General features: G+C 34.9%; 2 protein-coding genes across 5 annotated transcripts; one reads left to right on the top strand and one right to left on the bottom strand.

The window, feature by feature from the left end:
- The first annotated feature begins 1,258 nt into the window (after positions 1-1,258).
- On the top strand, positions 1,259-4,343 carry LOC140972850 (exocyst complex component EXO70A1-like). Of its 4 annotated transcripts, none has more exons than XR_012174546.1 (2): positions 1,259-3,424; positions 4,059-4,343. XR_012174546.1 is itself a non-coding variant. In XM_073435307.1 (2 exons), exon 1 carries the CDS (start codon positions 1,353-1,355, stop codon positions 3,294-3,296), a length of 1,944 nt encoding a protein of 647 aa, XP_073291408.1. In that variant the 5' UTR covers positions 1,259-1,352; the 3' UTR covers positions 3,297-3,318; positions 4,059-4,343. The 4 variants fall into 4 exon arrangements, 2 of the variants coding, with proteins under 2 accessions (XP_073291408.1, XP_073291407.1); XR_012174545.1 differs by having other exon boundaries at positions 4,053-4,343; XM_073435307.1 differs by having other exon boundaries at positions 1,259-3,318.
- Positions 4,344-5,869: 1,526 nt separating this feature from the next.
- On the bottom strand, positions 5,870-8,796 carry LOC140972849 (SNF1-related protein kinase regulatory subunit gamma-1-like). The gene is made up of 6 exons (XM_073435305.1): positions 8,458-8,796; positions 7,643-7,815; positions 7,339-7,542; positions 6,851-7,126; positions 6,559-6,722; positions 5,870-6,370 (listed from the first exon to the last, which is right to left on the bottom strand). The coding sequence occupies exons 1-6, from the start codon at positions 8,624-8,626 to the stop codon at positions 6,070-6,072; spliced, it is 1,287 nt and encodes a 428-aa protein (XP_073291406.1). The 5' UTR covers positions 8,627-8,796; the 3' UTR covers positions 5,870-6,069.
- Between the last annotated feature and the right edge of the window lie 1,975 nt (positions 8,797-10,771).

Raw genomic sequence — 10,771 nt, 5'->3', positions numbered from 1 at the left:
TCTCTATTCGCTAATAATTTATTAATTTCGCCATCCAAATAAACTAGAGTGGGTCTCATATGAGACCGTCTCACAGATCCTAATCTGTGAGACGGGTCAACCATACCCATATTCACAATAAAAAATAATACTCGTAGCATAAAAAGTAATACTTTTTCATGGATGACCCAAATAAGATATCTGTCTCATAAATACGGCCCGTGAGACCGTCTCACACAAGTTTTTACCAATAAACTAAACAACTAAAAATTATAGTCGTCCAGTCTTTCCCATCTCAAATCTCAAAAAAAAAAATATCTTTGTAATTATTTTTTTTTATATCATTCAAACAATTGTTTTGGTTTTGTCTTCATTAGCAGTTGGGAAAGTCAGTTGCTTCCATCTGTTGTGAACTTGGTCAAATTTATATATGTATCACTAAACCGTGTCTTTTTGTAATTGCACCATCCAAATAAAATCCTATTTTATTTCCAAGAGATAAAGATTACACCTTCTTTTTTTAAATAAAATATTTCTTATCTGATTCTTCCTACTTTGCCCTTTACTTTATTTAATTTAATTTAATTTAATTTAATTTATGAGTTCAATATATATCACGATAGTTACAAAGATCTAATGTCAACTAAACTACAAGCTCACATTTTTTTATTTTAGCTTCTTTTTTTTAACGATACATTTTATGTAATAATAATTTTTTTGCATAAAATCTATATATTTGTAGCATTGAGACCATCTAGATTCCATCAATAAATTCAAAATTTATTATATTGTAGAGTGAATTTATGGCCCATTGGAAAAATGTATATATTTTTAATAATTACATTTAAAATATGATTTTTTTTATAATTTGATACTGATATATTTAGTATATCTTCTTCATAAAAATTAATTATTGTAAAAGGCTTTTATTGAAAACATAATATAGATTATAAGTATCTATCTTGTGAGATGATTTCATGGATTTATATCAACATAATAATAATTTTGACATAAATAATATTTTTCACGAGTTGGGTTGAGTTGAAAATTCGTATCATAAAATTGATTTATGAGACAGTCTCATAGTAGTTTTTGTGATAAATTATTTATTATTATCTAATGAGCTAAAAAAATATTTATTATTATTATTATTATTATTATTATTATCATTATTATTATCTAAAAAAATAAAATAAATAAAATGAAAAGAATTGACACGTCATCAACACAAAATTAGGAACTGGGCCCCTCCCTTGCCTTTGCTGTACAAAATACAAATAATATCTCCTTCCCCATTGTCCCCAACTTAAGCCCTAATTTACAAATCTAATCTTTACGTACACAACCAACATCGCCTCGGAGGGGAAGAACGCATGGCGGCGGCTACTGAAGGCCAGGATAAGGTGTTGGCCACCGCGCAGCGGATTGTGCAGAGCCTACACAATACATCCAACACCGATGATATGCTTTTAATCCTCTCCTCCTTCGATAACCGTCTATCCACTCTCTCCACCTTCGTTTCATCCGATGACAACACATCCAACGCCGTTGTTGACCCCCGATTCGCGGCGGCCGAGAATTTCATTCTGAACGAAGCAGACTCCTCATTTTCGGACGATTACTTGGTTGCAGTTGACGAGATCATCCATTTGACCGAGGAAATCAACCTCAATCCGCGTGCCGTAGATTCCGCGGACGATGTGATGGACCGTGCGGAGACCGCGCTCCAGCTTGCGATGGCTCGTTTGGAGGATGAGTTTCGCCATATCCTGATCCGCAACACCGTCGCACTTGACACCGAGCGTCTTCATCGATCTTCGATCTCTTCCTCTTCGGCTGCGATTGCTATCGCTGGTACTGAGTTTTTCAACGTTGACGTGAATGAAAATATTGAAGATGTCAGCAGCGGGAGGTACAGTCATAACGGTCACGGCAGGGGCATTAGCTTTGGTGTGGATGATATGTCATCTTTCGATTTGATCCATCCCGATTCAGTGATTGATCTGAGGGAGATCGCAGATCGGATGATCCGATCTGGTTACGAGAAGGAATGCTGCCAGGTGTATTGTAGTGTTCGCCGTGATGTTCTTGACGAGTGTTTGGTGATTCTTGGAGTGGAGAAATTGAGCATTGAGGACGTACAGAGGATGGAATGGCGGTCCTTGGATGATAAGATGAGGAAGTGGATTCCAGCAGTTAAATTAGTTGTTCGGGGTCTTTTATCTGGTGAGAAACGTTTATGTGATCAGATTTTTACTGGGTCTGATTTGATCAAGGAAGTTTGCTTCTTGGAAACATCTAAGGGATGCGTGATGCAGTTTTTAAATTTCGGAGAGGCGGTTGCAGTTGGGAGAAGGTCCGCTGAAAAATTGTTTAGGATTCTTGATATGTATGATGCATTGGCTGCGGTTTTACCAGATTTACAGGCACTTTTTATGGATGAAGATGCAGGCGATATGGTGTGTAGTGAGGCAAAGGGAGTGTTAGATGCCCTGGGTGAGGCTGCAATTGGGACTTTTGTGGAGTTTGAGAATGCTGTTCAGGGGGAGGCTTCGAGGAAGCCGATGCAGAATGGTGAGATTCATCCACTCACTAGATATGTCATGAATTACACAAAATTGCTTGTGGATTATAGTGATACACTTAATTCACTATTGGAGACTGTGGAGGATAACTCAGGATTGGAAAAAGAGAAAAATGATAATTTGGAGACAAGCATGTCTCTCATTGCTCAGCGCCTCTTGGCATTGATAACTTCTTTGGAATCAAATCTTGAGGAAAAATCGAGAATGTATGAGGATGGTGCGATGCAGTATATTTTTCTGATGAACAACATACTTTACATTGTACAAAAAGTGAAGGACTCAGAGCTCCGAAACGCTTTGGGTGATAACTGGATTAAAAAACGACGAGGTCTGATTCGGCAACATGCTACACATTATCTTAGAGCAGCATGGACCAAGGTCTTATCATGTTTGAAAGATGAAGGGATCGGCGGGAGCTCAAGTAGTGCAGCAAAGGTGGCTTTGAAAGAAAGATTCAAGAACTTCAATATTTGTTTTGAAGATATCTATAGGATTCAGACTGCTTGGAAGGTTCCAGATCCTCAGCTTAGAGAGGAACTCCGCATATCCATTTCGGAAAAAGTGATTCCAGCATATCGATCATTCTTGGGAAGGTTTGGGAGTCAACTAGAGAGTGGGAGGCATGCTGGAAAATACATTAAATACTCTCCTGAGGATTTAGAGAATTATTTGTTGGATCTGTTTGAAGGAACACCCCTTATTCTGCACCACATGAGAAGAAAAAGTACATAGAAATGCAGTACTATGGTGACAGGTATCCTTTTTGTTTTCAAGAATAGTTCGACTTCTACCTTCAGCTTGCTGATGTGCTCTTCACTGTTGGTGTAAGTGTATTGGACACGATCTGTTGTGAGAGGAAGGTATTCACACCTCTTTGAGATATACTGTAATAATTTTGTACATGTACTATATCGTCAATGTGTGGAACTATATATGTTTCATGTATTTATTATCATGAGTAACATTTCCCAATGGGCAGCAGAGTGATATTTGGGAGTCGATTGCCATAGTTCTTTAATTCCTTCAATTTGTTATGGATTGTGTTCATGATTGAGTTTAGATGTATTTTTCTGTTGTGAATCCAAACTGATAGTTACATTGAAAATAAAGAGGGAGTGAGGATATGTCTTAAGCAACAAGATTCGAATTCTTTGTAGACTGTAGCCTGCGTTACCCATGGTTTTTCTCTTTTTTTTTTGTATTATGTTTTTTCCGTTAGTTGGGAGAGGCTATTCTCACATGCTGTAAGTAAGTTACAGCATTACCCTACCAGTTCTCTAGTTGTTTCAATGGTATCGTTGGCCATTATGGGTTACTGTACCTGTTTAGACATCTAATATTGTGCTGGCTAAACGTCGTCAATTAGTAATGCTCGATTTATTGTTATTTATTTTTCCGCCATTGAAGGAGGTGTTTTACATTCGATGAATTATTCATGTGGAATGATACAGTAGTTAAAATACCTAATAGTAGTCTGTTTTTGTGTAGCTTCAGTTGGTGGATTGCCTTGGATGGTAGTTAAAGGCTTTCCACGCTTGATTGTGTGGACGAGAGTCTGCCGGCTGCTGTTATATAGACTTATGTTGCTTGATTTTGAAAACAGTTGTTTAAGTGTGGGATTCAATATGCAGAGAATTTCCATCTATCACTACGAGTAGTGTAATGAAACTCCATTCTAGGCAGGGAGTGTTTTTCAACATGCAGGGTACATATGGTATATGTGTGTGTGTGAAAAGTTTAAAACTACGTTATTCATAGGAAACACGTTCTTTTCATGTTCTTCCTTTGTTGCATTCGTACTTAGATTAAGGGAGGTGGGCTCAACTCAATAGCCTTTGGAGAAAATAGTGATTGATAGTTATCTATATCTGAAAATGATGTTATCGTATGAAATATGGTATGTGCTTTTCATGAGAATGATGGGAGAGAATTAGAAAACAACGAGATCCAACAATTATTTTAATTTTTTTTAAAAGAAAATGACAGGATTCCGTGATGCATTTGTTATTACCTTTTCAACTATTTTTAAATAGAAAAAAGCAAACTTTTTGGCTTTAAACATTGTTAATTTACCTTTTAAAAATAAAAGGTGTGCCTTTATTAATAAGCAGTATTGGTCTGAAAGCTGTTTGACCGTATGGTCAAGTGGAAACAAAGTTTGGGTCCAATGGTGGCCATTTGATAAGAAGTCAACCATTTTTAATTCAATTTATTTTTTCGTCATGCTTTTAAAAAAATGGTGGTCGTTGGCATTATTTTCAATTTTCAGGATTTAGTTTTACAGCTCGTGTGGGTCGGTTGAAATTTGCTATTCGATGTATTTTGGCTATGGGTTCTCAAAAAAAGTATTTGCAACATCTAAAAAAATATTTTTTGCTTAAAAAATCAGTTTTTTTTTTTGTATTTTTTAATATCAAATTTTGTTTCTGCTTCTGCATAATTTAAATAAAATACAAAATTTTATATCACATTGATTTTGAATCTTTAAAAGTGATTCAAGTATTTTGATAAATAACGAAACTTTTCGAGACATCTTACCTCCAATATTTTTATATAATCCACAATTATCTTGTAAATGTTTTCAATTTTATTTTTAAATACTGTCAACTTCTGATTTCATTTCACTTTCCCTATCTACAGATTTATTCATTTATCTAAAAATATAATATTTTGTAAATACTGCCTAAATTTGTATGTGTTTTTCTGACTTTTTTTTTTGTTTCTTTCAGTTACTTTGACTTGTTTGACTGTTCCATTTGAGCTATTTAAAAAAAAAAAAAATTGGTTATCTAATGTCTGGTTGATTTTGTCGCTACTTATATGAAATAAGCTCCGATCTCATCGATCGTAAACATTTTTTTATTTGACAAGTTTTTGAAATTTCTTTATCACAAAAACTTTTATAATATCATCTCATCGGTCAATTTTGTAAAACAAATATTTGATCCGATCGGACCAATAAAAAATATTATTTTTTAGATAAAAATATATTTTTCACTATAGATTCAGACTAGATATGTATAAATATGTGAAATTGTTTCACAGTTAACCAACTCTTTTTCTACTATAGAGTTTTAGACTTATATCAATTTTTACTATTTTACTTAATTTTTATTCATGAAGTTAATCATTTCGATGATAGTATTTTTAAAAGAAAAATTATATCTATTTTTACTTGAAATGAAACTTCCACCATTGAAGAATCTAACTGATTTTTTGAACTAACCATGGGTTAAAAGAAGTGCTATTAAAAAGTAAAGAACAAATATCCTCACTTACTGGCCCAAAACAAAAGAGAGAGAACCTTTGGTCAAAAGCTCTTTCCATTACTTTAGCACTCATGGGTATAATGGTAGAGGTTCTTTTGTGCAAGAAAACGAAGTCCATTTCAAAATTTTATTCCACAAACAAGACAAACCAGTAGCTAGATCTCGTTTGGAATATGCTCATATACAAGATTCTTGCATCAAAACAAACCAACTCCTCAACTCTAGTTTGCAACAAGTTAAACCCTGCTATTTGCGGGCAGTGGCAAGACTCCATCGAAGAAATCCCCGAAATAACCCCGAGGCTCGTGTACCAGCTTCGAGATTATGTCCCTCAGGGTTACAACACCCTCCAGGTTCCCACCACCATCCACCACATATATTCGGTGGATCTTCATTGAGTCAAGCTTCGTTATGACTTCTTTTAAAGTATCGCCTCTCCGGCATGTTACCATGCCACCCAACAGTGGCGACTCCTTCTCATGCTCCTCCTCTAGATAGCTTCTAACTGTCGTCAAGAAGTTCTTTGCAGTGATGGATCTGTACGAGTACGAAAATACTCCCAATGAGCATGGACAAAACATAATAATTTTTCAATTCGTACTAGAAATTATCAAGCTCGAACATGATCCGAAAATAAAACATATTAATGCTTTTTCACAGATTTGTTTTCTTTAATGAACTCGAACTGAAAACACGGAGAAAAGAGATTAATTATAGAGAGAGACCTGTATTCCCTGTAAATTTGTGGTGCAACGAGAAGGAATTGGATATCCCTGATGCTTATATTACCGATTGCCTTACTTCCTCCATTTTCAACCACTGGCACCCCTCCAACTCCCTTCTGCCTCATCAATTTAAACGCCTGCAGCACAGGCTCGTCTTCATTTACCTGAACATGGAAAACGAAACATATAGAATCAGGAGTAAATTCTGAGATTATAAGCACAAGTTTTGGCATAAAAAATTAAAACTAGCCCATATTGAGTTCATTTAAGGCAAATGTCTTTCGCCGAGCACCTTGATGATTTGTCTAGGTTTCATAAGGGGAAGACCGAGTTCAAACAGTTTCTTCGAACCCCAGCTCTCAAACCAATGAAGTCCAGCGCATTCTTTAAGCATGTGAATAACAGCACTCTGAGTGATGACATTATCAACCTTTGCTTCTCCCAAATCAACCACAGGAATACTTTTCATTCTGTACTTTGATAGCAATAGGAGCATCGTCAAAAAAGAGTTTGCTTTCTGCAGCGCTAGAAATGGAGCCCAACGAAAAGATCCAGAAATATCGCCAACCTGTTTATGCATCCATTAGGCACATGGAGTTAGGTGTTAGGCCATAAGTTGAACTTTGAAGAGAGCACAAGCTCAAAAGACCAATGTTAGGTTATAAGACCAAGAAAAAAGGGTAAACCTAAACATTCAGCCTATAAAATAGGACAGGTACTGCAATTTCTTATGCTGCCAACATGAGATCATAACAAATGGTGAGGCGAGAGAATAATAACCTTCGTGTTCTTGTAGAAATCAGAAGAAGTAAGAGTCTCAAAAAATTTCCCGCAAGTTGCTGTGGGAGAGTCAGGGTGCATACTTCTAAACCGTGGAGATGACATCCCGTTTGCGGCTGCGGCAACAGCCGAGGCAGTAGTAGCATCTTCTGTGTCGCCTGTGGCCAAATCAAAGGCAGTGTTGCTGCCTTCCATCCTCTCAGACTGCAGCAAAAGTTTAAATTAACATCTATTTTAGATTATTGTAATTCAGAAAGCAAAAGAATTTTATTGGGACATAAACCATTGAACGAGAATATCAAACCTGATGTAATATCCAAACAACAATGCCAGCAAACTCTACAATTCCAATATATCGGTCGATCCAACTCGCATCTTCTGGTGCTTTCACATCCACAACTGGTGCACTAAGGAGTTTATGACGGGCAAGTAATTTAACGGCTTCCGCAAGATTGGTATCCGAATTTATCTCAATAACTGCAAATGAAATTGCTTAGAACTAAGCCCCAATATCCGAAAGAAACTGAATGGCCTAAGAAGATATCAAGATACATATATAGTATGCTATTATATCAGAGTAAACCCACAAGTATATTTAACATAACATTACAAAAGAATTTTTTACGAGTTATCTGACATATTTTCAAAACCTACTATCAGAAGTATCTAGACAGTGGCGTATGATTGGTGCACAAACGCCTATTCGGCATTTAGTAATATCAGATATCAGCAACAAATTTCTCAACTCTTGTCCACAATAAACTTTCATTTGAAACCAATACAAAGCAACACTAGCATAACTTCAAACAGAAAGAGAGTAATTGCGAGGGAAACAGTACGACTGTAAAGTGAACCATAATTCCAAATCATAGTAAACTGACTTTGAAAAATAAGAAATTGAACCCGAAGTTCACTAGAACAAATCAACCCTCCCGTAGATTCAAAATCTGTAACACGAATTATTAATCAGTTAGATCATCATCTGTTCACAGACAGATATTCACCCCACACACAGAAAAAATATTACGAAACAGGCTTCAATCTACAAAGAGTTGTGACCAATCTTCAATTAAGAGCAGGAACCGCTGTAAATATTTTATTCCATGAATCAAAGGTTACCTTGGGAAGAGGGAGCAGGGGGGAAGGCGGAAACAGGAATACTCTCAAAACAAGCGTTAAGCTTCTCAGTAGGTGTCAGCTGCTGTTCTTGATTATCCCATAAATCCTCCACTTGCATACCCACCTTAGCTTCTGGGCTCCTCGGCGTTTCGCTTTCTTCCATCACCATTCTTGATATGTATGATATATGTATCTGTGTATGTATACGACTTCACACACAACCCACACCTAAAAACACAAACGTTCACCACTCCTAATGATCAAGAAAGATTTTTTCAACAAAGAAAACGGAATCCACCTACCAAATATCACAATCTTGAAAGCTGACACAACAGGAGTACACGTAAGATGATAATCACTATGATCATCATTATCATATCATATAATAATGCGTAACTGTGGGACGTGGGCTGCTTGCTTGGTCTATCCTGGCCGTCGACTCCCATTTGATGACACGTGTCCTCGACGATTTTGGCAGCAGTATGGTAAAAAGTAGAAGACGAAAATTCGGGTCTCTCTTTTGGTTCTTATCCTTTGGAGTACCAGAGTTTCACTTGGGGCCAAAAGAGACAACGACATGAAAAAAGGTAGCGGGTGTGGTCAGGGGCGGAGCCAGGATTCATGAGTACCTGAGACTGACTCATCTTGTATTAAACAGTAATAGGTTCGATTTTAATTTTCTAAAATCGAATTAAATTAACTTTTTTTTCGACAAACTTTATTACGAATATCTAACAAATCAAATCGAAAAATCAATTATTTCGGTCAGTAACACAATTAACCGAAATTTTATAAATTTTTTTAAATAATCGTGTTTTAAATAAAAAAAAATCCAATATAACTTGACATTTTTTATTTTCTTTATTCCCTGAGTTTGTAATTGATGTTTGCTCGTTATTTGTTGATATGTACTCTTTTGGTTTAAAAATAACTAGACAGTTTTTATTTTCCTCATTCCCTGAGTTATTTAACTAGAAATATTTAATATTCCCAAAAATTTACAACAACGAATTATTTTTCAAATTTCATACTTATAATTCAATTTTCGGTTATTATAAATAGAAAAATCACAAAACAAGCCCAACAATAATTGCTCATCAATAATCATCACACATTTCAACCAACTGATTATTATTCTAAAAATATGCAACAATAGATTTTTATGGTAAAAATTTAAACTCCAAAATTCATATATATCATAAGACAATATTATTGCACTCAAATAAGCACAACTAAATATTTAACATAATTTTAGAGTCGTCGAATTTTTATCTCAAAGTCGCATAATTTCAGAACATACGACAATAAACCAACCAACATACAGTAATGAATTATGATTTATGAGAGTTGTTTTATTTTTAGTTTTTAAACATGAGACTAAAAAAATAAAAAAATAAAACTGATAAATTTGTTCTACTTTTAATATGGGACTGAATATAATTTAAAATTTTAAAATACTAATTTTTTTCAAAAAAAAATAAAAAAATAGGTGGGGCTGGAGCCCACCCTAGCCCAAGGGTGGCTCCGCCCCTGGGTGTGGTTTTCCTATATGGTAATTTCCTTTTTTGCAAAAATATATCAATCAAACATTGAGTAGGTCTCTTGTAAAATGATCTCACGAATCTTTATCTGTGAGACGGGTCAATCCTACCGATATTCACAATAAAAAGTAATAACCTTAACATAAATAGTAATACTTTTCATGGATGACTCAAATAAGAGATCCGTCTCACAAAATATGACCTGTGAGACCGTCTCACACAAGTTTTTGTCTCAAACATTTTATTTTTTTGGATGATAAATAAAAGCTGAACAAAAAATTTAAAGAAGTGTTTTTTTTTTTGGGTTAAAAATATGTGCAAAATGTTTTCGATAAAAAAATCTATCTCATCAATTTTTCGTGTTATCAATCCATGGGGTCAAATTAATTTAACTGAATCACCCCTGGCTTATTTGATGAATAGACAAGGCTATGATAAATAATAATTTTACACACTTTCAAACAAAAAGATAACTGAATGTCATTTTTTAAAAGTTTGTGCATGCAAATGATAAATAGTAATTTAATAATGATGGAGTGTTTATAGTATTAGAAAAAATGACATGAGTTACACGTGAAATACATTCTTATGTAAATGTAGATGAATATTTAATTGGAGTTACGTAGTATTTCACTTGAACAATCTTCTGTTATACGTATTTGTATTTCTCGATAACTAAAATAGAGTTTCTTATAAGTTTCTATCGACGATTTAACTCATTAATTGTTTTGTCATTGATGATTCATCCCATATAATCAATCGTGTTTACGCAA

Source organism: Primulina huaijiensis, chromosome 3 (genome assembly GCF_012295235.1).
Source record: "Primulina huaijiensis isolate GDHJ02 chromosome 3, ASM1229523v2, whole genome shotgun sequence".
Classification (NCBI taxonomy): domain Eukaryota; kingdom Viridiplantae; phylum Streptophyta; class Magnoliopsida; order Lamiales; family Gesneriaceae; genus Primulina; species Primulina huaijiensis.
This window is presented reverse-complemented; position numbering and strand designations above follow the sequence as displayed.

Coding starts and splice junctions, on each gene's coding strand:
- LOC140972850 (XM_073435307.1), top strand. CDS start 1,353: ATGGCGGCGGCTACTGAAGGCCAGGATAAGGTGTTGGCCACCGCGCAG.
- LOC140972849 (XM_073435305.1), bottom strand. CDS start 8,626: ATGGTGATGGAAGAAAGCGAAACGCCGAGGAGCCCAGAAGCTAAGGTG. Junction 7,816..8,457: donor CCCTGCTCCCTCTTCCCAAG/GTAACCTTTGAT, acceptor TTTCATTTGCAG/TTATTGAGATAAATTCGGAT. Junction 6,371..6,558: donor CAAATTTACAGGGAATACAG/GTCTCTCTCTAT, acceptor GTACTCGTACAG/ATCCATCACTGCAAAGAACT.